Here is a 26360-nt window from a genome sequence, read left to right as displayed (position 1 = left end):
TTCAATGATAAAGTGAATACATATTTATTTTTTATAATATGCATTTTTTGTAATCATTGTTTTAATTTTATAACATCAGGATATCAAGTATTGTCATTGCAAGATATTGCGCTGTTACATTTATTCCACATTTTCATAATCATTTCAGCCACAATACATTAAATATTCTTGATACAAACAATATAACCCAGAAATTTTTAAAAGAAAAAATTAATATAAAAAAATAATTAATACAAACAAACAATTTTTTTTTTAGATATGGTATACATGATAAATATAATAAATATTTTTATAGAAATATAATACAATCTTGATAATACAATCTTAGAAAATTATTTTTTATTATATTTAATATGAGAGAGAGAGAGAGAGAATTGAAAAATATATTAAATTTCATGACTGTATTAATTCTTTTTTTTAATTTTAAAATTTCTGCAAGGTCGCGATGGGATCCGCATCTTCTCTTTACAAATAGGTCAATTCAAAAACGCTCTTCTGATTAATTGTATCATCTGACTTTAAATTTTTAAATATAATTGAATTATCTGCCGAATGATTTTGTAAGATTTACTAAATAAATTTATACGGTATCTCATTAGTGTCAGGTTTTAATTGTTATGGAAACCATAATGCACATTAAGCAGAGGAACATAATATCGTAATGACACTTTGCGGTGTGTGTGTCACACTTTTAAAGAGATGATGCTAACAATAAGTCACACACATTACACTCCATCACGCACGATCGCACGCACTCATGCGCCGCACCTCGCTGCTTTTTTCAGCCGCAAAAACCACCGAGACCACAAGCGGAGCGCAGTTGAGCGATTGCCACAGGCTATCGTACTTTTCTGAACGCTCCGATGCTCGTCAGAGGGGAAACGCGCGATATCGCACGTTGGCGCTCGGAAACGGAAGTAAGCTCGTTCGCAGCGTGACAGCGTGTTCGTGCGCTTGGCTGGCGACAGATAGCGGGTATCGTTCACCTTGCGTCACGGAACTAATGTCTCAGGGCCAATGGCATGTGCACTATACCCGATAAAAAGCGTAAAAAAATGAGACACCTTTATCGAACTGGCAGTCGATTTTTCTTCACAGCTTAAACTGTTAATGTTTGTTCGCAGCTTGAACTTAATTTAGGTCAGCATCAGAGCTTTGAATTATACTTTAGAAATATAAGACAATGCATATGATATTTTTTTCTTCATTGAATTTCAATTTGGTATTTATTATCGAGAAATTAAATATTAAAAATTGAAAATTATAATTTTGAAGGATAATAATATTTTTAGAAAAATTTTTATTATGGAAAAATTGACAACATATTCGCATTATTTTTATCTATTGTTCTATTACTGCCCTTTTTATTGAAAATTGTTTTACTGAAATGGATTGAGGATTCATTTTTATAATTTTTCCATAAAAAACAAAAAGAGAATGAAATTAACAAGAAATTCTCAAATGGTCAAACTATCACTTCAAATTACTTACGTCGCAGGCTCTGCATGATTTCAACAATTTGTTATGACAATTTCTTTTTATCATTCAAGCTATACATTTAAATGTAAAGTTTTAATTTAATATATTGAGACACATTTAAATATTTTTATAATCTTAATCGTTAATAATACTTATATATATAACTTATATATATAAAACTTATATTTTTTTATAGATCGTGATAACTTTTATTAGTAAATAATTTATATAATAATGCTGTCGGGTTTTTAATGCCTTCCGGCAAACTAATTTTATATTTAATTTTAAACAAATAATTTGATACTTAATCTTGTGTATGTCATTAATTTTAATTCGCAGTCTAAATTATAAAATGGAATAGATACTAATTTTGAGTCAAAATTAATCAATTTAGGCCATTTTATCCATGAGTTCCTATTTGCGAATTTTATCCAGATTAATCGGATATAGTACGCATTGTCAGCAAATTAATTAATGATCATGTTACTTGGTCCATATAGGCGTGTTATGTATTGTGCAGCTTCTACTGCCTGCAGACGTTGGCATCGCAAACGTAACGCCAATTATATATTGTTGTAAAATCCTGTTTTTCTTTTGTTTATGTTATAAGGCAATAATGTGGGAAGAAAGCAAAATCTGAATCAATTAATCTTTGAGAATAGTCGCAACGCCAACATATACATATATCATTAAATCACATACATTAACAGTACACATGCATGTCTGCTCATCCGATAAACTTTTCATATATCGGTGTACCCTCTATTATCCTCTATATTCCATAGCACATATATATTTTTCCTAGGCACCTCATTTTCTTCAGAATAGCATGATTAAATTAATATATTATTATATTAGACAAAAGGTATCACCCCAAAAAATGATTGGGTTCAAGGGGTTGGGGGGAGAAAAAGAAAGTAAAAAAAGAGCAAAGAAAAAAGAGAAAGTTATAAATGTTCTTTTAATAGAAAAATTTTAACATAAAATTATATATGAAAATAGGACTTTGTGACATATTTATTCGGTTTCGACTGTATTTGTTACGTATATATTTTTTTTTTTTTTTTTTGTCAAGAAGATATCAATTACAAGTTTATCAGATTTAGATAAAATCAAGTTTTCTCTCCCTTCAATGAACTTAAAAATGCATTGCACATCAATGTGCATCCTTTCACCACGTTAAATATCTATCTCCCCAAACAGAACAAAAAATCACAATAATATCAAAATGATATCATAATAGATTTTTGATAATCGTTATGATGTCATTTTGGTATTATTGTGATTTTCTTTTCTGCTTGGGTCGAATTGATTATTTTTACAACGATGATTTATGATCACATATATGTATATTGCTTATATTTATTATGCTTGTTATCGTGCAATTTTAACTATATAACATAAAAATTTTCCATTTTACGGCTGAATATGCAACAGAGAGAATACGAGGCATAGCAACTCGTTTCTACTGTACGCACATTATTACAAGCCGCAATAGCAAAGTCCAAGTATAATATAATGGTGAATCGCGGTTGATTGCAGAGCGTAAAGCCACAGGCGCAATTTATCAGCGATCAGGAAGGCGTGGTAGCGCGTGGTATCTTGAAGGAGACTGCCGCCACAGAGGACAATAACAATGATTACGGAGGACTGCGCGGTGGCAAACCCTCCACATTCGTGCCAACGAATCTGGCGTCAGCCACGCGTATCATCAATTACCACTTGTTTGGATCTCTCGGCGGGTCAAAACACAACACGGGTAAATATGTTTGATCTTCACTTAATTAGATTTCTTTTTTTGGCGGTAGCTCCCTTCTTGCTGAACAAACTCATGCCGAGAAACTGAAAAAACTCTTGAATTAATTTATTGTACAAACTTTAGATCATCAATAAAATTTGTGTTGATTATTAATTTTTCGATTTTTATTTTATTTTAAATTTCAAAATTTTATTACCATTCTAATTGAGGTGAAAATGCATGCTTATTAATTTCTTAAAATAGATAGAAAAATATCTTTATAGAAGACATAAAGAAATATCATTTTTTTAAATTTTTAATAACGCTATATGGTGGGCCCAAATGTTCCGGCCAAACTTTGAGATAATAGGAAATTTTTTATTTAGAATTAAATTTCTTATAAAATCTCAAAGTTTGACCGAAACGGGCTAACTCGGGATATAAAAAATATAAAATATTCTCGAGAAGTTTATTATAGTCTGAGTAAGTAAATGGAAACGTAGGACTTATGATCTTCAGACTTAAATAGTAATAAAAGATCCAAATATCTCACAATATAATCGTATCTTTTTTGCTGATTTGTCGATCTCTAGTTGTGTTTACCCGATTATTATCACATCACAAAGCACGGCGTAATGAGATCCGTTTCAGGAGCGAGCGCTGAGAGTAAGCTCTCGTTATCGGCGGACTCCATAGATAGCGACGGCACACCGTTTATGGATCGCCACCGGGTGTCGAAGTCGATCCTAAAAAAATCTGATAGCGGCAATAATTACTACAGCAATACCGGCGACTCGGATACCGAGAAGCTGATCACGGACAGCGTATCCACGACGAGCATGTGCGATAACGAGACGGATGCGGGCGACTCAAATACGACGACCAACATACGCTCATCGAAAAAACGTCCAGCATCGCCGTTACTCTCGCGACAGGTTCTCGAATCGATATTCCGCACGAATAATAACACCGAGAGAGAATACACGAGCAGTGAGGGTGACGGTGAGGGGAAAAGTGTAGTCGCTAAAACGCCGAAGATTCTATTCGGCGACGTCGTGGAAGGTTCGTACACAAGCATGTTTTGCAATTTAAAGATGCGGGTACGAAATATTTAAATTTATTTTTATTTTTTAAGAAGAAAATAATATCTTGAATATTTTGAACTATATGAAATAATTTTAGATATCCAAGTACCTAAAAAAATAAACATATAAGAATAATCGAAGCCTTTAAAACGCTCTTTTTTAGAATTGTTTTTTTTTTTTTTTTTTCTTGAAAACTATTAATTCGATTGTTATCATTTTTTTAAAATCTATTTAAAAAAAAATTGAAATTTAATTCTTATATGATTTTATATATCGCAGAGGAGAAACATATCCGCAGCGAAGCAGTAGCGGAAAAACAAAACAAAGAATCAGACGAGCAGCCGCGGAGGGTGAAGACACGCGTACAAGAAGAGTCGAAGGAAAGTCAGGCCACTACGTTGATATTACGTCCTCATAAAACGAGGAAGTCGACGACGGAAGAAAAGAGAAGAGCCAACAAGTCGAGCGGATACGGTTGCGCAACTTACAAGAGCTCCGACGCGAATTGTCTTCCTCAGGAATACCGTTTCTCGTCGTAGCTGCTTCTCCCGCTTTTTACGCTATTAGACACTGCATATAGTCGCATCATCATCATCATCATCATCATCATCATCACCACCACTCAATGATCGCAGTTAATGTACTTGCCCCTAAGGCCTTGTAACGGCTATAATCATCTGTGACAGATGTATCACCCTTAATATCGATTGCACTTTGGTCAATCTTGATCAATTAACTGTGTAATACGCCAATCGTTTTGCTAAAATAAACGCTCGGCGTTTTGAGCCTGGATCTTTCATTATACATATAAAGGGGATGAAGAAAAAATATAGTTAATTAATCATGACAAAGATGCAATCAGATTTAAATATTGCGCAAAGCGTACATGAGTGCATGAATCGCGAAATAATTCATACTCAAGGGTTGTTAATGTTTTACGTAATGAATTCGTCACGAAACGGATAGACGATATAAAACTAAGGCAGTAATTTTCAATTACTGTCGCATGTACATATTCATAGATAATGAGGAGTGACCCTGATGAGTTCAAAAAAGTTTTTAATTTGCAAGATATGCAGATATCAACTCCTAATTTTGAGCTACGTATTTTTTTTTATTCCAGCTTAGTTTGGATAAGGAAAAAGGCAGCTGGATAAAGATTTCGTTCATCTTTATCTCAAATGAGATTATTTAATTGATGCTTTAAAGTGATTTTAATCGGTTCATTTGGATTCACGACTATAAAAATGAAATTGGGAGCATTGGACTGCATCTTTTCTCATTACATTTCCAGCATCATAATTGATGCATGAAAGTCTTATACGCTTACAATGCACGACTCTCGTGGCCGTTGACCTGCCATTTTTAATGATAATGTGTATCGCGTATGCCTAAATCAAAATCGATCTATCTTCTCATAAAGCTCATGCAATCGTTTAGAATGATAGCAAGTATCGCATAGTGTTTCGCATCCAGAAATGCAGCCGCGGTAGCGATTATGTGACTCCTAGATGAAAAAATGAAATATAGAATAAGTCAATCTTGTAAATTTTGCATTGTAGTCTTACTTGAACGATAATAAATGAGTTGTTTGTTTCAGTAGCGTGCTGCCGAGATAACGATTCGAAGCATTACGAAATCGCATCTCGGATTATATTTGCGAGTGTAACTGTCACATTTACGCCGAAAAATTTTCGCACTCGTGATCGATCGTTTTACCCGTCGAGATGAATCTCGCGCCGATTTTTTCGCAACAATCTAAATCGCGCGATGGGTTCAACACTCTAGTCTAATTTTAGATGTTTATCGATGGAGTACATATCTGCAACAAGACATTTGTAGTTTATTGTTATCAGTAGTTGTAGGAATAATAAGAAAGGTGATGAACAAGTATATTAATAATTATTAATGCCCGCGCGGCTCGTTGTTATTGCGCCAATGCAATGTTCTGTATAAATTGCGCGCCACGAATATTTTCTAATTTCGTACAAATTATTCGTACAAATCGCTTCCGCTGCGTACACGTCTCATATTCCGAATGATTGGTTTCAAGTTGTTGCCTCTGCCTATTCTTGTAGTTTTTGACGACTGTAAGATGAGCGAATGGATTGAGAAGAGTATGAGACACCATCGTGCGAAAAGCAGATGAATGAGAAAAAAAATGTTGAAGGAAATAATTTCCAAATCTCTTGAAGCAATCATAAATTATGTAGTACATATATAAATAACGACGTTCCATTCCTTGATACGCTTATCCATCATGCTTTTATTCTTATATAAATTTGCATATATTTTTTTCTGTGATGGATTACGTTACCTTTCAAGCCTTTGTTGTGTAATGTTATAGAAAGGGATTTTTAATAATAGAATAACTATATCCTATAGATACTTATTAAAAAGAAAACAAAATTGGAATATATATATTTTTTCGTGTTTATTATTGAGATAATTTTGTCGGTTCGTTTTAGTATAAATTATTTGTTAAACGTAATAGCATATAATTTCTATGTTTTCTGTGCAAACATTTTTAAAACAAATAGAATACGGAATGGAACACAATGTAGGCTATATATATAATCTTAATGATGATGTTCAATTTAGAGCTTTGAATTTTCATAAGGCTAGCTTTTTAATAAGCTACAAGCTACAGTGATAAATGAATTAAATTACATTTAACTTTTTAATATCTCATATATTATACAAAAATATAAACTATATCAATTTTTCAAAACCTATATTATAAGACATCCGTGAATATATTTCTCGAGAAAAAAACTTGTTCTTGGAAAAATCGAAATGTTTGATCATTATTGAAGAGAGGAATAACAAGAATACCGAAGCCTTTGAGAAGAGTATTATAAATGCCAGTCTTTAATTAAAGCACATGATTGTGCCAAGCAAGTGATTTCGCGAGACAAAATGTTCTTACCCTTTCACGAGCATTCCGTACATCGTTTGCGTACCTGTTATTCAGAGTCGGATACCTTATGCCGCTTGTAGAGAGTTTTTAAATAAAGAAAAAAAATCGATGTGTCTTCTGCAAGCTAACGTAGTCGAATTTAAGAAGTTCCTAGAGATTGCGTAAAAGAAAGAGAAAAAGATGGTTTATTATTTATTATTATAATTGTGCATTAGCGGCAAAAAACAGCACCGTTTAGAGCAGTGAAAATAGTACAAAGGATGCCATCTCGTACAACACGCGCGTTACGAGAAAATCGACTGGACGACACTCTTTATGTAATCGCTACGAAAATGCGCAGGAAAATGTTGTTGTCTTCGTGTTTAAATTAAGTTTATGACAGTTGTGAATTGTCTACGCTTACTCAAGGAATTTTAATTGACGTTTATTTATATGTGACAAGATACGAACAGATATGTGATTCTGGCCACTTTGAAGAACCCCGCCGAATTTTTCTTCGGATTTATAGAGTCTATTTATTTTTTTACTTCGACTTCTCTCTTCCATTTTCCACATTAGCTGTAACGCAGCTGCAATGAATTATCACAACGTCGATATATGTTAAGCGCTAGCCATGCGATCGATCGCGTAAATTTATTTTCTCGGTCTTATAAGGCCTATTAGTTTTAAGGCTGATAAAAAGTATAAAAATCAATAAAGTTGTAACATGCTAGTTTTTCTTCCTTACACGATTGTATTTTTTTCATCGCTTAAATTTCCCTTCAGCAATGTAATGATTGTTTATAATGAATAATGGATATTGAACACACCATATACTTGATACTCTATGAATCTTTTACAATTCTCTTTCTATTCTGTCCAAAATAAAGATAGAACATAAAATTTCATAGAATCGACGAGTTTATCAGAAATGAGAGTAGATTCTTCGTTCAATGTTTCTAAAAGTAAACAGATAGTTCTCTGAATAGAAAGTTTTAGAACGCTTAAAACTTCATACACGAAAAGATGATAAAGATTATGGTAAGTCTAAGTAAAGAGAGATTTATCTATGCGAAGACAATACAGCAGTTGTCACGTTCAGTTAAATGATACGAATATCGAGAATGAAATGGATTGCATTCATAGGACAATCAGGAATACGATTTATTGCATTGTTTTATTACACATGACCGATACTGTTTTCGATTATAGGGATAAGTGTCATACTATTTTAACCGATAGATATATTCATCATCTGTACACAAAGTGAACTAGTTGCAATAGCCGTTATAAATATTACGTTTATCGAACTTGCATCGGCCGTTGATGGCAGAATCTATAATTATTTTTTGCTATCATATCAATACATGATGATATTGCTTTCATAAAATATATAAATTTTGCAATGTCTATACCTACAACTGATCACCTATATAATTTTCTCTAATAATGAGGTGAAATCTAGGACGGGTGAAATTTAGGACGAAGCTGTGTTCACCGTTTCAGTTGTGGTGCTCTGCGTCTCAATTGGCTTCTCTTGTAGTTCTAACCACGGTAATCGTTTTTGCAGTTCCAGCCTGTGGAATAACATAACATATTTAGAAAAAGCTGATATTAGAGCTCCTGATCTATTACATATTAGGACAGTTATATTAAATTTATTTACCTATATCTCGGATGGCTTATGGCATACACGTACGGATCCAAGCAAGCTACAAATTTACATGTACACGCCGGTATCATTGTAATGCCTGGAGTTAATAGTGCTTTATTTCCAAAAGCACCGATCATCGCGAGAGTACCATATGGAGTCCACGAGAGAACGAAAAGAAAACAGATCGTAATCGCAGCCTAAATAAAAGAAGATATGCAATATATCACATAACTTTTTTTTGAATGTGTTTTATGTTGAATGCATGTGTTTTAGTGAATATAATGAATATATGATAATTGCTCACATATTTTCAATTGAAATGCAGTAACGTGAATGTGTTAAATCAATACAGAAAGCTAGAATTTTAATCGCCAGAATTTTTCATAAAATATATTAGGAAATTTTTGAGCAAAAAAATCAAAGAATTCTATCGATCATGTGAAAATTCTGAAACTTCGCTATTTTAGAGATGACTGTAAACTTTAGATTTAGAAATCATTTTTAAAATTTAATATGCGATGTTGACATATTTATGAATACATCTGACAAATAAACGAAGTTTACAAAACATCTGCACAAACAAAATTTTCGGTTTTAAAAAGTTTGATTTTTATTATTAATATTAATTTTAAAAAATAAATGTTCTATCTTTAAATTTCTTCAAAGATAATATTTTTTATAAAAAATTATTGGTATAAAAATTGTATGATACCTTGGCTATACGTATTTCCGCGCTTTGAGCATTCGTATTTGTGTTGCTCCTCAGACTTTCAACATTCATCTTCTTCGCTTGTTCACGGAGAGCTTTCTCATGATTGACAACGTGGCTGACAATTTGACTATAATAATATATGATGAGAGACATCGGTATACAATAGGAAAAGGTGAATATTGTGGCTACGAAGTATCGTATCTCTGGCGAATCTGTCAAATAATCGAAAGTGCAGCTCGTTAAAAAGCCTTCAGGCACAAAACGACCCCAGACATGCATCAGTGGCATCAAAGCCCAAGGAATCGTGTATGTCCAGATGAGCGCAATAAGGAGTATCACTTGACCGCGTGACAACTTTCCGTCAAGTGGTCGAGCTATAGTACTATAATTTTATTTATATTTATATAAATATATTATGTATTAGTCTGTTATTATAAATTCAATTATATATATTATGTATCAGTATGTTATTATAAATTCAATACACACAATATGGTACTTATTTTAAAGTGTAATATATGTATATATACTTTAAAATAAGTAATATAAATATATATATATATATATATATATATATATATATAAAATTTATTTATTTGAAAAGATTTTGTGATACCTGTATCTGTCATATGCAATAGCGGCATTCGTCATAGCGGCTCCAATTCCACTAAGCGCTCCCATGCAAGCAAAAATCTGACATCCTAAATGACCCATAGCAAATCCGGTATTGAAGGAATTATATATAAATATCGGTGCCTTGAGCATCATGATAAAATCACAAAATGCCAAGTTCACCACGAACATATTTGAGGGAGTTCTCAGCGATTTGGCTCTATATGTAAAAGAGATATTGGCATGACTCCATTTGAAGCGATAATATCTTGAATTCTAATATTTTTAATAATGACGTATTAAAGATTAAAAAGGTCCATAAAATTGCAGAAAGAAAAATATTAAACTTTATTGATTCTTGATTATATTTTTCGTATACTTATGAAACTGGCACAGTTTATCCAAATATAGTTGACTAGAATTTCTTGCCAAAATATTTAATTGTAATGTGCAAAACTTACGAAATGAATATCCATATAACCAGTCCATTTCCGAGTAATGCCACAAAAGTAAAGAGTGTATACAGAATAGCTAACAGATAATGAAGGGAGGGGTTGGGCTCGGGATAGACCAGCCAATGTTCCGGTATGTGGACCAATTCTTCAGCAGGGACGTTCCATCCCAACAATCGTGGTGGTCCTGCTGGTAGAATTCTCGCCTCCCAATGAACGCTTCCGTTAGTATACATATTGCGGTCTGCCAACCCCTCACCTTATTTTACTTCGTATCGTTGGACTTTTTATACGCTTTGCGGTGATTCAAATCCGCGAAACCCTAATCCATCTAGCTTAAATGGCTTCGAACGGAGGATTAGGCAAAGATTATCCCCAACTTGCTGATGGTCAGCATGCTTTTATATTACGTCAGTTAATTATCGAATTATCTATAAAGTAGGATTTTTTATTATGGCTTTGATTGCGCGATAGAATAGTTGTTATTATTTATTTCTCAAAAAAAAGAAAAATATTCAAAAAATGTTCTTTATCAAGAATAATTTATTTTTAAAAATTACGTAGAAGCATTTGGATAATATATTTATCATTCAGTTTAAATAATATTACAAAGTTTTAAATGTTTATATTTGCAGGAAAATGTTACCTGCGTGTCGCAATTAATATAATTGTAGAAATAAAAATTAATTTATAAGAAAAAATTTAATATTAAAAATTCAGATCCTCCTCCTCTAATTAATAACAATATAATTAATATATTCACAATATATTAATTATATATTAACAATATATAATATATTAAGTAATAATAATTAATATTAGCCAATTGAACACGCACATACGCATGCATATAGAATATATTATTAATTTCTAAAAATTAGATTAAATTCACATTCTATTATTCTATTGTATTCTACCTTCTCTTTCGGCAGAATTATTAAGTAAGGTATATGCAGGTAAATAAGACGAGGAATTATTAGGATCTTTCAACAATGGATTTCGCGTCGTGGTACTTTTGCTGCCGATACTCGTGTATCCTTGATCGTAGAGCGAACAATAAGGGATGTTGTGCTTTAATAAGAATGTCCATACTTGATTGTATGACCAATACAAGATTGGATTAACGCGTATCAATTGTGGCCAGTCCGAGTCAGTGGGCGCAAACGGCTGTAGATCTTCAGAACCCGGGTCACCTTTCCTTATCCCCATGAGACTTGCTTTCAAATTGCATCTCTCTTTCAGTAAGGCAGACAACGCTGATCGCATCGGTCGTTGTTTTCGTATTATTTCCGCACCATAATACTGAGAAGCTGAATCTACAAATGTTTCCACCTGTGCATACATAATTTCAATACAATGGTACATAAAAATATTTTAATTATATATTACATTATTTAATCATTAGTGCTCTTACCTCTGGAAAGGAATCAGTAGTTACGTATAAACATAATAAGGACGAAATATTACGCAACTTGGCGATGGTAGCAGCTAAATGCAAGACTACTGTACAATCCTTACCACCATTAAAACTAATGAATACTTCATCTGAATTATATCTATAAAACATATATACATGTATACAAATATATATGTAAATATTCTAATAAATAGAACACCCAGTATATATACGCGATAATTCAGGTATATGTTATGTTTGTGTGCGCAAGCAAAAAAGACACATATTCATTAAAATTGATATGGTTTCTCATTATTTATTTATGTGCATACCTATTATAGCATTCATTTAATATATCCAATGCGTATTTAATATGCGCTTCAGTTTTACTATCTTCCAGAATAGCATTCATTTGAAAACGACCGAATCCGTGTTTTAGATTCATAATCTTTTGTACCGGTAGATAGTATAAAAGTTCTTCTCTTGCCTCTGCAATTGCTTCTTCAGATCCCTCTAAAGCAATTCTCGTAAAAATTTGCGGTTCTGATTGCGGATAACTGCCAATTTTCACTTTGCCATTCCAACGTTTTGATTGTTCATCCAAAATATTTACTATTGAGAGTTCCTTACATTCAACATCTATATATTCATAGTGTAATGGCGCGCATCCTCTCAGTCGAGATATTATTACATCTGCAGCAGATTCGAAGTATTTTGGCGAACCAGGCAGTACATAAACATTTTTCACGCTTATTACCGGAAAAATTTCTGAAATTTCTAATATATATATTGTATTAATATCGTATAATATTTTAATAATATACGTTAATTAATTTCTTTTATACATTTTGAAGTGCAAATTTTAATTTTACTTATATAAAAATTTAGATGAAATAAAATCTTATATATGTATATATTAAATATAAATATGATAAAAACAAATTTTAAATAAAACTACATACTTTTAGAATTAATAATGATAATTTCACAAGAATTAGGAACAATAGCAAGTCGTTTTACTTCATGCTGGCCAGGTAACAATTGACTATATATGTCAAATAGTTCTTGATGAAATTCTAATTTTAATTCAAAAGCTTTTGCTACAGCTTCATAAGTCACATCATCATGAGTAGGTCCAACACCACCGGATGTGAATACAGCAGAATATTGTTTTGAGGCATTGTTTACTTCTTTAGCAATATCATCTACCTACAAACATCATTAGATATTAATATCATTACTATTGCATGTGTGTGTGATCTAAATATTAATGTTGTATTTATCAAATTATATGACAATTAAATAAAAAAATATGTTTTTTTTTATTTCTAGTAGCATTGATAAAAAGTAAAAATATATGTTCTTATATGTAATATTTACTACATTTGTTGATAATCTTTACAGCATGTTTACAAAACAATGATAATGATACGTACAACATCAGGAACCACTGTGACTTTCTGTAGTCTTACTCCAGCAGTGGTTAAATTTTTTGCCAAGTATAATGTGTTGGTATCAACTATTCGCCCGCGTAAAATTTCATCTCCCACAGTTATCAAAGATGCTGTACATGGATAACATATCCGTTGCGACATATCCTTCTGCCTTTTACTAAGACAAAAAAAAATAATAAAACTAAGAATAACTCATGTCGCTTCTTCTTTTTGTGCTATCAATAAATGATATGCAATCTGCACATTGTCTCTTTACTATTCATGACATACATAATTATGATTTACGATTTTTACTTTATCTGTATTTTATCTAGTATATTATGTAATTTTAACAAGATACTGCAAAATAAATCACGAGATATTAATGTAACATTTTTTAGATATTACTGAAAAAAAGATGGTACGAGTGACGGGGGAAAGTCGAATAATAAATGATATATTTTTTGATAATATTTATTGTTATAAAAATTATATAACAAAGTAAGGTAATAGAATATAATATTAATAAAATATTATATCATTTTATGTTTAACATTTTTTTTTAATATACATGTTAAAAATAGAGAATTGAATTACGTAATTATTTAAATTTTAAAGTTGCATCTGCTCCATTTTTGAAGCTGTTGCATTCGTTTGTGCTGACGTCACCTTAGATACCAAAGGTTTTGTATTTTCTTTAATTGTTTTCTTTTTAATAGCATCAAGTTTTGCTTTAGAATTACGCACTTGCACGTCCTTGCAAGTGCGTGATCGCAATTCTTGCAATATTCGATCCATGTTGACTGTTTTATCCTTGTTTGATATCTTCTTTCCTTTTGAATCAATCTGGTTTCAAAGCAAAAAATGATTGTTTTTTGTAAAATTTTTCAATATTTTATATTCTTATATTTATATTCTGCATATTCAGAAATCTTGTATGCATTTAACTTTTAAAACTTTTATAATTTAATTAAATAATGAGCAAAATATTAATTTTTATTTCACTATTGCATTTTAAATAAGTTGAATTTGGCGATTCGTGATTTGCTTTGATTTGCTTTTAAATATTTCCAAGAAATTATATGTAGATTGTAATCTCATAATAATTATTTCATTTTGTAATATGTATAGTATGTATATGTACATGTACATATATAATTTACATCTTTATCAATGTTTTATTTATCTTAATTTGTAATTATCTATTATACACTTACTTTCTTCGGATTAATAATCTTCTGTGCTTTAGCTTTCAGCTTGATACTGCGAGCTGTGGCCACTTTGAAAACATTTTTGTTTTTATGAGTTTCTTTGTTCTTTCCCATTGTTTTCTGTAACGTCAATGTTACATTGTTAATTACAAGTAAACTATTATATATTATTAGTCTCTATTTTAAGTTTCTTCATTGCTGGTTCCTTGTTTTTAAGCATACTTTCTTTCAACAAAAATGATACTCGAACCATTTCTTTATTCGGTGAAACGTCCCTAATATCCTGTATATCAACAATAGCATCAGTAGAAAGTGTATAACCAAGCTTTTGCTCAACTAATAACCTTCCAAGCCTGCAAACATTGTCTATTTTGTTTGCTTTTACAAAACAATATACATGGAATATAATTGATTTAATGCAAACTTTTTCAAATTCTTCTTGTGTAAACCAATCAGGCAATATGTCCAAGAATTCAATGGCTGATGCGGGTAAGTTCATTATTATATGTTCGGAACCAGATAAATCTTGAGTACGTCTGGACAAAATATCATCTTTAACAATGTTTCTTAAAAAATCTCTGCCATCCATGTTAAAAGCTTTAAAATTATTTTTTAATTTGTTAATAGTGGCATTTTTTTGAAGCCACTTGTAAGATTCAGGATTCAAGTCATTAGCAAATACTTTAATTTTTTTACGCGCGGCAGGAATAGCGAAAGGTCCTACTCCTGCAAATACGTCATATAAGACATCACCTTGCGTCATAAACGTTGTCATTTTTGAATGTTCAGTAGATAAACGTGAATTCCAATAAACTTGTGCGAAATCAAATTGATATATACAGCCATGTTCTTTTGTGGTTGTTATTGTATTTCTTTCACCAGCCAGGATCTCCATAGCAAAATATCGAAACGTTGTATCAATTGTATTCATTTTATTTACCACTGTTCGCACATTTGGAGTCTTGTCGAGAAATATTTGACCAATAATAGTTTTATATGGCAAATGTACATCGCGTAAATTCAACTGCACAATATGTCCCACCAAAGTATACGCTGTAGGAACTTGAATATCTTCTGGTAGAACTGATTTTAATGTCTCATCACGACGCCAATTATCATACTTTATAGTAATGCTCATAAAATCAAAATGTTCATATTGATCTGTCAGTAATTTTCTATCATTCTCAGTAATATCTTCAAATTTTGTGACAATGTTTGGATTTAAATAAACAATAACTCCTTCGCTTGTCTTTTGAATTGGTTTAAAATTACATATCTTTAGCAAATACTTCTTCAAGATGTGCATAATTCTTGAGACAGCAGTATTACATAATTTTAATGTTGGTATATTCACAACTGTTGTAAATGCATCACGATCCAAGCATGTCATACCACGTACCGATACTGGAGGAACCAGCAAGGAAGTCATAGTAGTTGTATAAAAGCAGTACTGATATTTCAAATAACTAGAATGCTGTACTGCACTGACGAATCTGCCGACTGCCCTATACAGGATCATGCACTGCACAACAGAAACAATTGACAATAATAACTATTTTACTATATAACTTACATTATTTGATAGACAATAAGAAATAGTAATAATATCAGTTTCTAAACATGCAAATTTATAAAAAAGACAGTTAAAAATATTAACTGTGTACATTGCTGTAATTTTATTTATGAACTGATTTAAGTCATAGCTGTAAACTTGATATTATGTTAATTAAATTCGAATCATTTACAGATAATAAGATAAAAAAAATAATATATTTTAATTATTCAGATTTTTTAAGTGTTTTCTGATCCTGTATATTGAAAAATCTTCTCTTTTTAGCTGCATTTTATATATATATATATTTTTTTTTGCCAATATTTTTAATATTTTTTTCTTTTTTAGCCATTAATTTTTATATTTTATCTTTAAATTTTTGTCTATAAAAAAATTTCATTTTAAACTCAAAATATATAAAAAGATACAGCTAAAAAAAGCAGATCTAACAAAATAAGCTTGGCTGCATCATCATGCACGTAGCATATTTTTATTGTAATTTTATATGTTAATAAACAAGCATAGAAATCACAATAAGATAAAAAGGTAACTCTTTAAAGATTAGATTTAATTAAGTTTAGATGAAATTGTTGAAAAGAAAAGATGTTAATAGAGATGTAAGATAAAATGTTATATAATCTTTACCTGATCGTTTATAGAAAATCCAATGTCCAATATAGATATTTCATATAGATGTTCAAAATTAGCAATAGGAATTAAATATCAAATGTTATTCGGAAAAACAATTCGATATATAATAAAATCGTAACCTCTCTTTCTGCGCGAGCTTAGGTCTGTTGATCTGTTCGTTTTGCTTACGCTTCATAAAGCGGGGAGCACACACTTTTGCATAAGCGCATAACAATAAGCATAAGGAAATTGATTGGTTCATTTTCTTATGCATACATTTGTGGACCAATCAATTTCTTTATGTTTATGGTTATGCGCTTATGCAAAAGTGTGTGCTCCCCGCTTAACTTTGTTTGACACTTTAGACAATATCACACGATTGGCTACCGAAAAGAAAAACTTTCAGGATTTCACAAATTCCCTATTCGATACGATAACTAATGCGTGATTTTATTGAATCTGTATTTTTTTTTACTGGAATGGCAACTTTGTATTGGGAGTTTTGCGTTTTCATCGCTAGAGGTCTTCAAGAAAAAGTGATCATCTGTCATCACCATTTGTGTTAAAAATGTCTTCTGAAGTGTGTTTGGATATGGAAATACGAAAGTTAAGACCCGGCGAATTGTATATTTTAAGCAATATATTAAGTATTTCTGATTCATGGAAAAAACTAATGGCTATCGTGCCTAAGCAAGGAAATGTACCCAAATTCAGTAGTGATCATATCAGGCAAGCAAAAATATTTTTACATTAATTTTTATTATAAAAGATATCGTTACATTATTAAGTTTTTTTGAAAAGGACAATTATATTGCATTCTTTTGCAATATAATGTAACTCATAGTTTTTTATTATATAGCATAATTGAACAAACAACATACAGAGACAAGCGCAATGCAGCTGAAGTGTTTTTGGATGAATGGAGTACTATGGGAAGAAAGAGGCCAACATTAAGATTATTACTGGAACTCCTTACAAAAGCGGAACTATTTAGAGCAGCTGATTATGTGGCATGCGATATATTAAAACGTAAGTTTTATGTTATTATATCAACCAAATAAATATTGTTATAAATACTTTTACATTTTTCTAATGAATTCTTTTAAATAAATTATTATTTGATTAAAATGCTAAAAATATATTGATATTGTATTATAGTTTTATGGACATTAATATAACAGATTTTGTGACTTTAAAAAGCATTATTTTCTTTTTTCTTTTTAATTTTTTATAATATCAAATAATTTTAATTATTGTTATATTTTTTTTACTAAATTATATAATACCACCAAGTTGTATCAAAATTATGAAATAATAATTGTTTTGTATACTTATTCTAAATTCATATTGCTTTTTAATTCTACAGAGGAAAGACCAAAGAGGCCAGATTATGGTCCAGCTGCTTCTATCGATATAAGTGACGCAGCTATAAATAAATTATTAGGGGAGAATCAAATGCTTCCAGAGGATATATCTACAAACTCTGTGATAATAGAATCAACCGCAGAGCTAATTTCAGAAATTAATAGAATATATTCTGGTGATGATGCAAATAAAGCTGTTAATGAAAATATATTGGATGATGACAATGCAAATGCTGATAATTCTTTAAATTATCAAAAGACTGCAGGAATTGATTTACTTGCAAGTGTCAAATCAGATTTAATAAAATTTAGTGTCACAGATATTTGTAAAGAACATACAGAACATACATCTCTTGCTTCAACATCGAAATCGAATCCTGCAGAGATTAAAAAAGAGAGTTCAATAAAACCATTAGATGCAACAGCGCAATACTATGAATGTGAAGAAGTTTCATCCCAAGAATTACCAGTATTTCTTAACCAATCCTAAATAATATGCTGCTAAAACTGAAGGAACAAATTGGTTCTTGTCCAATATTTCATGTGTTTAAAACAGTAATACTTAATATTGGTTGTTTTATAATAACTTTGATTTCACTGAAGGAATATATAAGTAATATAAATTATATCATAATTTGTTATAATTAGAGTGGACATTATAAAAGATATATACAAATGCAAACATGTTATTATAAGGAATATGTGAAACAAATAAGTCAATAAGTATCTTTAAAAAATTGTTAACTAAATTAAAAAAAAATATTTTTATATAATATTTTTAAAATATAGTTTTTTTATATATTTTGCAATGTATGTATGAATAATTTATTTTTTATCATCCTTTTTCCATGATTACCATTATTATATACATATGTACATATATATATATACGCATATATAAAATTCATAAAAAATATCCGTTAGTTTGCTGCTACAGCTCTGCCATAACGTGATTATTGATCCTCTTTTATCTTTCTTCACGATGCGTTCACGCGAGCAATGTAATCGTGTGTACGTATACTCTGAAATTGAAATTTTATATTGTCACCGCGCGAGGTCTCTAATATCAATTCGGATTACCTGTCACTCCTGCCCACTCTTTTAAGCTTTATGGTTTATGATGTGGCAACTGTCAGCGTTTCTGCGCATGTGCTAGATTTGTCCGTCTTTCTTGCTACATCGTTTTCGTTTCTTTTTCCTGTTGCTTCCTGCCTCTTCATCCTTTCTCGTGTGAAGCTTGTCGCGTGGAGGCGTGCTATAGTTTTGCGGTTTATTATAATCGGATTTCATCCGCGATTTTGCATAAAAATTCTCAACAAAAACTGTAATCATGCCTCCCAAATTTGATCCAAATGAAATCAAGAAAGGTATTTTTTTTAAATATTTTGCGCATACATACGGTTAAAACATTTATAACCTTTATAACCCATATAAAAGTGCTAACTGTTAACTCGATTTTATCTTTCGTACAGTATATTTGCGATGTGTTGGTGGTGAAGTAGGAGCCACTTCGTCTCTTGCTCCAAAAATTGGTCCTCTTGGTTTGGTAAGTTTAGAAAAAACTTAGTTTATGCAATAATTTAGCTAATAAATTATTTTCACGTTTTAGTCTCCCAAAAAAGTTGGTGATGACATCGCTAAGGCTACCAGTGATTGGAAAGGCTTGAAAATTACAGTTCAATTGACCATTCAAAATAGACAAGCTACAATTTCAGTTGTACCATCGGCAGCTTCTCTAATAATTAAAGCACTGAAAGAGCCGCCCAGAGATCGCAAGAGACAGAAGAATATTAAACACAGTGGCAATTTATCATTTGACGATATAGTTACCATTGCCCGTGCTATGAGATCAAGATCAATGTCACGAACACTTAGTGGTACTGTCAAAGAGATCTTGGGCACATGTCAATCAGTCGGATGCACTGTGGAAGGCAGGCCACCTCATGATCTCATAGACGATATTAACGCCGGAGAACTGGAAGTTCCTGAGGAATAATTTTTGGTAGGTATAGGGTCCTTAATTCACTTTTTTTCATTATTTATATAATAAAGAAGTATTAGAGTATAAATATTAGACATTTCACTAGTTGATCATGAATTACATGATATAACATATACTAATATAGAATTTTAAAGTTTTTGATTTTTTAACTTGATAAAATCATAATGAAAAAAGTTAATTATGGACTCTTGGTAGGGGTTGGCATCCCATCCAACTTTCTAGCATTAATTTCATCAGTTGATGTTGTTATATGCTAGCAAGCAGTTTAGCCACTGAGGAGACAACCTCAATAAAAAAATCATATATTAATCTTTTTGATAAGAAATGTTTTTTATTGTAAAATGTTTTTTTTTCTTTACAGACTTTTGTAAGGTGCGAAAATAAAACATAAAAAAGAAATGAAAATGTCATATTTTCTTTTTAGTTATATCAATTATCTGTATATGTATTAAATATATATATCTTATTCATTTATTTCATACCCAATATATTGACACTATTATTAAATTAAAAATGTATGACTTGTTCATCCAAGAATATAAATTTATAGATATATCTCTATAAAATTACAGCAAACAAGATATATAAGAAAGATCATGATTTATCTTTACCAGTTATTATTTCTTTCATTTTCAGAATTAATTTCTACAATAAGATCAATATACGTACAAATTTTCTACATTTGATTAAGATGTTTCTTGATGAAATTTATATATAGATATATATTTTTAATTCACATTTTTCATTTATTACTAAATATGAAAATATACAGAAAATAATATATACAGATTTAACTCTGATGAACATATTCATTATCAAGTATAATTGATAATCAGTTGTTTACTGAACAGAATATAATAATATGCTGTGAAAAAGTTAAAGCGGGGAGCACACACTTTTGCATAAGCGCATAACCATAAACATAAAGAAATTGATTGGTCCACAAATGTATGCATAAGAAAATGAACCAATCAATTTCCTTATGTTTATTGTTATGCCTATGCAAAATGTATGCTCCTGCTTACAATTTATAATTATTTCTGATCTTGTACTTTGTCCTATTCATTTGTTAAAAATGTATTCACATATATATATATATATATATATATATATATATATATATGTATATGTATATGTATATATATGTATGTATGTATGTATGTATGTATGTATGTATGTATGTATATATATATATATATATATATATATATATATATGTATATGTATATATCATATATATATATATATATGAAGCTGTGAATATTTTTACACACTTTATGATAAAACTTGAAATCTTTCTATACTTTTTATATTTATATAGATAATGAAAGTATGCACATATATTATTAAATTACTTCAAAATCTATATATATATATATATATTTTAATTACTGAAGTTATGTAATAGTTTACAAAAGAGATATCTGGAAGAATCAGTAACACAGACATCAAGAAACCAGTATTGCCCTTGCATATTAACTATAAGTCGCAAAACGAATGTATATTAAAACAGAAAATTTCTTGTGTGTTTAATAACTTTACAAGTAAAATTTCTAAATTAATTATTGGCCCAATACATGACCTCTTCCCCAGTTATGTCCTCCAAATATATTTCTTCCTTGAGCATTTGGTTGTCCAGCTGGCCTGTATATCGGTGCACTTCCAAATGATTGAACACCACTTCTTTGAGGGGGAAAGTAACTTTCAAGTATCTTTGGAGTGTTGAGTAATTCTGGACCACCGAGTTCTTGAGGATACTTAAATTTCAAGAAGACATACAGATGTCCAACTAGAATGCCAAATAACTCCATCATTCCACCGCCAGAGATGATCAAATTAAATCCAAACAAGACCCATGGCAGATACATGGCTTTGAATTGTGTACCTGTCAACAGATTCATTTATGTTAGCCAATGTAATATGTTTTATATGCTAAAATCTTAAATTGTATCAATGCACACTTCATAAGTAAATAATAGTATGAAAAAGAGTAAACATACCAAACCAGAAGTTTACGATAGCATCCTTATTCAGCTGACACCATACATATAACACACTGAGCACCATAGGATCCATGAGCAGGGAAAAATCACCGATAAGTCCGATGATGACGCAGCATATCCAATTGAACAGCAGGAGAAAGCAATAATCTGCGGGTTTGCCATCGTATTCCCCGCGCTCTAACCTCAACGAATAATTGTACAAGAAGTAGCAGTTGATCAAGAAATGAAAACCCGACGCCGGGTTAAGCGGATAATAGAAGACGCTTGTCACCGCTCGCCAGATTTCGAAATTATTTAGAAACCGATCCGGCCACAGTATCAGCAAGTGCGGACTCAAAAATCCGAATCTGCCGAGTAACGTCAAGACGAGGGTACAAGTTAACCAGTATTTTGTAAATATCGGCAAGGTTTTATACCAGTCTCTCACGTCTGACATTTTAACGTGTCCTCTAATGTTACTTTTAAATTAAGATACAAAGTACGATAGTTGAAACTACTGTCAGCGAATGACGTATAATCACACCGGAGTATATGATGTTTCACGACAGATTTCTTAGGTTACGTGTACATACGGCATTCGACTTACGTGCGTATAGGTTATATCGTGAAAAACATTACAAAGTATTACAGTATACTAGAATGTTCTGTTCAGATAATTTTGAGATAAAGATAAAATATATTAAAGATAAAAATGAAGATCCTATTTTAAAAATTTATCTAGGTCTAAAATGAGATTTAAAGCTTTTTCTATTAAAATAATAGAAATCATTGGGTTTCACACATATATACATGTGTTGCATCTTAATACAATATTTCAATAAATAAGAACAAATTTTAACATAAAATGTATGTACAGTGAAAAGTTTTTTTTTAATATTAAATAAATTTATAGGTTATTTTTGTACAAAATTGATTTTTTATTAAATGTTTGCATATTATTATAATTACAGAATTACAGAATAATTACAGATTACAACTTTATTTTTATCACATGCACGCATTTGTGGAAATCACAAAAAAATGGGCAATTAATGAATCTGAGAGAAAATGTAACTTTGCTAAGTACAATACAACTCTCTATATGTGGATTTTGTGCAAAAACAAATTATTGAGTATCATTATATACTATTGTCTCTATAGAAATATTAAACATACATGTACCTAAGTTTTATATTACAAAATGCAACCAAATGGCTTTTTCCATAATATTGCCCAATGAAACATATTTGTTGAAAAACTGTATACATTTTATATATTAATTATTGGAACTAAATATTTCTTATTCACACAATTTGTTTCACTAGAATTTTGGAATTTTGGAATCTTAAATTATTATTAAAAAATTATTGCAATTATCTTGCGCAATGCAGATTTTTCTGTATCAATTTTAAATAATGTACATATATAAATATTAATATATAACGTTCAGTCGTCAGAACCAGCTGTTCTCTTTGCTTTTCTTTGCCTTGGACTTTGCTTTGGAGTTCTAGGAGATTTATCTGAAACAAAAGTACAGGATTGATTTAAATTTTTGTGTTCTGTAATCTCTATATACAAATAACAAATATTTTTATATTGCAATTTAACTGGTATAGTAATTAATCAAGAAATTTATCATATTAATTGAGGATTTATATAATAGTATAATTTGATAACATTTTTTGATATATTTTTGATATTTGATAACATGGAAAAACAAAAAAATGTTAAATTTGTATTGTTTATTAAAAATTCAATTAAATTTTAAAATATTACTTAAAATCATTAAGTTACTGCTAAGTGTAGTTTCAGGATTTCTAATATTTCTATATTTTTGGAAAATTATCTTTATGCATTGGATAAAAACTTAGGAATAATTTATTGAAAAACTATTTAACTCTGATTTTAATTCAAATTGATATGAATAAATGCTTATGAGCTTGCTATTAATTCATCACTTACTGATTCTGTTGAGAACTTCCTTTGGCAACCAATCGTAATCTACATTATTAGGATTAGATGTGCCCATTTCTACTGCTGTTTTACGAGTAGTAGAAGAGCGTGATTTGCGTCCCAAAGATGATAACAATTGTTGACCTCCTACAAGGGCTAGTATAATGCATGCAGCGAGGAATATATAAAGGAAAATAGTTTCTCCATCAAGACCATCATCTATTTCTATGATTTGTACAGTTTCGTTAAACACTGCTTCATTGTACGAAATCCCATTCTGCAAAAACATAATGTATTAATATCTGCAAATAATATATTCACAATTGATACTAAAAAATAAGATTTTATGACTTAAAGTACATGTATATATAATAGTATTTGATAAATTGAATGCGGAAAGACTAATTAATATAAGTTAAAATATTAATTCTAGTAATTAGAAGTAATTCTTAATTTTAATAATACAATTATCTTATAGCATATAAACAAATAATTATATACTTTTATGTCTACAGAGTAGCTTTTCTGTATTATTTTATGTCCTGTATATATATCATCTTATATATAATAAATTCATACATACTATATCTCTATAATTCAAATTAACATTCAGTCCAAATGGTCTCCCAGCAAAACTTTCAGATGGGATGAAGGAATAAGCTAATGTAGCTTCGTGCTTAGGTTTCACAACCTTGTTAAATGTAAATGTCGAGAAATTTTGAATATAAAAATTGAAGTCCATTGCATAACGGAAAGAGGCATCCAGTGATTCCAAAACAAAATCATTTTCACCCTTATTAATAAAACCCACAAGAAACTCCACTATATTTCCAGCTGGTAATTCTATGAAATTCATAAAAAATTTATTTTAGTATTATAAAATATCATATGTTGTAATCTCAATAACAAAGAATATAATTAAAATACCAAGAGTAGATAGCATGTTGTAAACAGGTTTTGTAAAAAGTATTGTTGTATCAGCATCAGCTGAGGCATTACTGGTATCTTCTACTGTTTCTTCATCTGTTATTATACTGCCTTCTTCACCCTCTACATCAACAATGTCATCAATATTCTCATCTTCTTCAGCATAGACATATCCTATAAATATAAAATTAAATGTGTTAAAACTTTTTAAAATGAGATTTGATAGAATTTTTGAGTAATATTTAAACTTTATGCACAAAGCAACAATTATAGAAATTAAATTTTAATATATTTTAATTTTTGCAGTTAGTAACTTTTAGACTTTATGTGCGAGCTATATTTATAAACAGATGTTTAATTCTTATTAATATATTATACAAATAAAAATATACATACATATTTATATATTGATAAAGAAATGTATATAAACTATAACCCATAACAAAAACATTTGAATTTTTATTATAAAAATATCTTATTCACAAAAGTGTTTTATAGAATTACATATTTTAATTGTACGCTTAAAAAGTCGGCATAATAACAGCTGAAGCTTTCGAAATATCAAAAAATTCTTTAATCATTCGTAACTGTTTTATTGATTAAACTGTCACATACACGAAAAAAGAATTGAATGCTTGCTTATCGAACGTTAATTGAACTCTGTGCATATAACCATGAAACGCGCAAATAAGTAAATATAAATCGCGTATTACCTCCATTGATTGTGAGTACAATCGCCGAAACGGCAAAAAATTGAAGTATTCTAAATCCTTTCATTTTAATCCACCGCTCGACAGGTGCTCTTTCTGTTAAAAATACCGATTAATTCGATCTCACATCCACTCACTACGATGTGGTTCGTCCTACAATGCGAGGTTGTCTCGACATAATGCGACAGCTACCATTACTAGTACCGTGCCGCGTGGCTACGTGGAGGGTCAACAAGGTAATCGTCAATTCGTCAACGTGGAACGTGGAACACGAACGCAACGCAGCATCGCGGCATCGCCAACGCCAAGGGGCATATAATTATTAAAGATCCTTAAGGCCATATTAAGGCCGTATTACACTACGGATTGCGAGCTTTGCGGAACGGGATTAACCCGGATCTACAATAAGCGTAGCAAGCCTCAAGTCATAAAAAATTGTCCAATCACAGTCAAATGTGAGAAAAATAATCAATTGTTATTGATAATTTCTTTAAATTTACTACACTATTGCAGATCCGGCCTTACGATTGACGATTGTGGATTAACCAATCAGAGCCAAGTAGCTTGCC

The 26360-nt window shown here is 30.5% G+C and overlaps 7 protein-coding genes across 13 annotated transcripts in view; 3 read left to right on the top strand and 4 right to left on the bottom strand.

Moving 5' to 3' along the window:
• Window positions 1-7948, top strand: part of LOC126859468 (potassium voltage-gated channel protein Shab) — a 44386-nt gene extending 36438 nt beyond the window's left edge. For 2 of the 4 annotated variants that reach the window (XM_050610785.1, XM_050610784.1), the window contains 3 exons: window positions 3022-3238; window positions 3869-4279; window positions 4582-7948. In XM_050610785.1, coding sequence (XP_050466742.1) covers window positions 3022-3238; window positions 3869-4279; window positions 4582-4841 — 888 coding nt within the window. In that variant the 3' untranslated portion in view covers window positions 4842-7948. Of the gene's footprint in view, window positions 1-3021; window positions 3239-3810; window positions 4280-4581 lie in introns of those variants that run through there. The other 2 variants (XM_050610787.1, XM_050610786.1) reach the window with 2 other exon arrangements.
• A 392-nt stretch (window positions 7949-8340) lies between these two features.
• Window positions 8341-10912, bottom strand: LOC126859475 (opsin, ultraviolet-sensitive). Of its 2 annotated transcripts, XR_007688821.1 has the most exons (6): window positions 10641-10912; window positions 10184-10399; window positions 9568-9949; window positions 8868-9052; window positions 8621-8778; window positions 8341-8537 (listed from the first exon to the last, which is right to left on the bottom strand). XR_007688821.1 is itself a non-coding variant. In XM_050610805.1 (5 exons), exons 1-5 carry the CDS (start codon window positions 10865-10867, stop codon window positions 8679-8681), a joined length of 1110 nt encoding a protein of 369 aa, XP_050466762.1. In that variant the 5' UTR covers window positions 10868-10912; the 3' UTR covers window positions 8341-8678. The 2 variants fall into 2 exon arrangements, 1 of the variants encoding a protein (XP_050466762.1); XM_050610805.1 differs by having other exon boundaries at window positions 8341-8778.
• Window positions 10913-11470: 558 nt separating this feature from the next.
• LOC126859471 (FAD synthase-like) lies at window positions 11471-17189 on the bottom strand. Of its 3 annotated transcripts, none has more exons than XM_050610795.1 (6): window positions 16869-17189; window positions 13464-13638; window positions 12990-13236; window positions 12360-12804; window positions 12046-12187; window positions 11471-11963 (listed from the first exon to the last, which is right to left on the bottom strand). In XM_050610795.1, exons 2-6 carry the CDS (start codon window positions 13620-13622, stop codon window positions 11535-11537), a joined length of 1422 nt encoding a protein of 473 aa, XP_050466752.1. In that variant the 5' UTR covers window positions 13623-13638; window positions 16869-17189; the 3' UTR covers window positions 11471-11534. The 3 variants fall into 3 exon arrangements, with proteins under 3 accessions (XP_050466752.1, XP_050466753.1, XP_050466754.1); XM_050610796.1 differs by lacking the exon at window positions 16869-17189 and adding an exon at window positions 16071-16190; XM_050610797.1 differs by lacking the exon at window positions 16869-17189 and adding an exon at window positions 15284-15937 and having other exon boundaries at window positions 13464-13624.
• A 164-nt stretch (window positions 17190-17353) lies between these two features.
• On the top strand, window positions 17354-19028 carry LOC126859479 (protein Tube). The gene is made up of 3 exons (XM_050610811.1): window positions 17354-17582; window positions 17713-17882; window positions 18220-19028. Exons 1-3 carry the CDS (start codon window positions 17422-17424, stop codon window positions 18705-18707), a joined length of 819 nt encoding a protein of 272 aa, XP_050466768.1. The 5' UTR covers window positions 17354-17421; the 3' UTR covers window positions 18708-19028.
• Window positions 19029-19410: 382 nt separating this feature from the next.
• On the top strand, window positions 19411-20707 carry LOC126859481 (60S ribosomal protein L12). Its single transcript, XM_050610813.1, has 4 exons — window positions 19411-19584; window positions 19690-19763; window positions 19827-20219; window positions 20581-20707. Exons 1-3 carry the CDS (start codon window positions 19548-19550, stop codon window positions 20211-20213), a joined length of 498 nt encoding a protein of 165 aa, XP_050466770.1. The 5' UTR covers window positions 19411-19547; the 3' UTR covers window positions 20214-20219; window positions 20581-20707.
• An 880-nt stretch (window positions 20708-21587) lies between these two features.
• On the bottom strand, window positions 21588-22846 carry LOC126859480 (derlin-1). Its single transcript, XM_050610812.1, has 2 exons — window positions 22220-22846; window positions 21588-22104 (listed from the first exon to the last, which is right to left on the bottom strand). The coding sequence occupies exons 1-2, from the start codon at window positions 22656-22658 to the stop codon at window positions 21782-21784; spliced, it is 762 nt and encodes a 253-aa protein (XP_050466769.1). The 5' UTR covers window positions 22659-22846; the 3' UTR covers window positions 21588-21781.
• Window positions 22847-23115: 269 nt separating this feature from the next.
• Window positions 23116-26089, bottom strand: LOC126859478 (translocon-associated protein subunit alpha). The gene is made up of 5 exons (XM_050610809.1): window positions 25795-26089; window positions 25082-25255; window positions 24738-24997; window positions 24164-24431; window positions 23116-23721 (listed from the first exon to the last, which is right to left on the bottom strand). The coding sequence occupies exons 1-5, from the start codon at window positions 25856-25858 to the stop codon at window positions 23648-23650; spliced, it is 840 nt and encodes a 279-aa protein (XP_050466766.1). The 5' UTR covers window positions 25859-26089; the 3' UTR covers window positions 23116-23647.
• Window positions 26090-26360: the final 271 nt, after the last annotated feature.

The sequence above is a fragment of the Cataglyphis hispanica genome, chromosome 3 (genome assembly GCF_021464435.1).
Source record: "Cataglyphis hispanica isolate Lineage 1 chromosome 3, ULB_Chis1_1.0, whole genome shotgun sequence".
Classification (NCBI taxonomy): Eukaryota; Metazoa; Arthropoda; class Insecta; order Hymenoptera; family Formicidae; genus Cataglyphis; species Cataglyphis hispanica.
Note: the sequence above shows the minus strand (reverse complement) of the source record. Positions and strands in the feature narration are given on the sequence as shown.

Excerpts from the sequence above, each read along its gene's own strand:
- LOC126859475 (XM_050610805.1), bottom strand. The coding sequence starts at position 10,867 with ATGTATACTAACGGAAGCGTTCATTGGGAGGCGAGAATTCTACCAGCA. Across the intron at positions 10,400-10,640 it reads GTTATATGGATATTCATTTC|AGCCAAATCGCTGAGAACTC; the intron begins GTAAGTTTTGCA and ends TTTTACATATAG. Across the intron at positions 9,950-10,183 it reads ATTGCATATGACAGATACAG|TACTATAGCTCGACCACTTG; the intron begins GTATCACAAAAT and ends ATAAAATTATAG.
- LOC126859471 (XM_050610797.1), bottom strand. The coding sequence starts at position 15,809 with ATGAGCATTACTATAAAGTATGATAATTGGCGTCGTGATGAGACATTA. Across the intron at positions 13,625-15,283 it reads TGCCACTATTAACAAATTAA|ATATGTCGCAACGGATATGT; the intron begins AAAATAATTTTA and ends AAAGGCAGAAGG. Across the intron at positions 13,237-13,463 it reads TCACAGTGGTTCCTGATGTT|GTAGATGATATTGCTAAAGA; the intron begins GTACGTATCATT and ends TGATGTTTGTAG.
- LOC126859479 (XM_050610811.1), top strand. The coding sequence starts at position 17,422 with ATGTCTTCTGAAGTGTGTTTGGATATGGAAATACGAAAGTTAAGACCC. Across the intron at positions 17,583-17,712 it reads TTCAGTAGTGATCATATCAG|CATAATTGAACAAACAACAT; the intron begins GCAAGCAAAAAT and ends TTTATTATATAG. Across the intron at positions 17,883-18,219 it reads GGCATGCGATATATTAAAAC|AGGAAAGACCAAAGAGGCCA; the intron begins GTAAGTTTTATG and ends TTAATTCTACAG.
- LOC126859481 (XM_050610813.1), top strand. The coding sequence starts at position 19,548 with ATGCCTCCCAAATTTGATCCAAATGAAATCAAGAAAG. Across the intron at positions 19,585-19,689 it reads TCCAAATGAAATCAAGAAAG|TATATTTGCGATGTGTTGGT; the intron begins GTATTTTTTTTA and ends TCTTTCGTACAG. Across the intron at positions 19,764-19,826 it reads AAATTGGTCCTCTTGGTTTG|TCTCCCAAAAAAGTTGGTGA; the intron begins GTAAGTTTAGAA and ends TTCACGTTTTAG.
- LOC126859480 (XM_050610812.1), bottom strand. The coding sequence starts at position 22,658 with ATGTCAGACGTGAGAGACTGGTATAAAACCTTGCCGATATTTACAAAA. Across the intron at positions 22,105-22,219 it reads TATCGTAAACTTCTGGTTTG|GTACACAATTCAAAGCCATG; the intron begins GTATGTTTACTC and ends ATCTGTTGACAG.
- LOC126859478 (XM_050610809.1), bottom strand. The coding sequence starts at position 25,858 with ATGAAAGGATTTAGAATACTTCAATTTTTTGCCGTTTCGGCGATTGTA. Across the intron at positions 25,256-25,794 it reads TGTACTCACAATCAATGGAG|GATATGTCTATGCTGAAGAA; the intron begins GTAATACGCGAT and ends TTATATTTATAG. Across the intron at positions 24,998-25,081 it reads CAACATGCTATCTACTCTTG|AATTACCAGCTGGAAATATA; the intron begins GTATTTTAATTA and ends TGAATTTCATAG.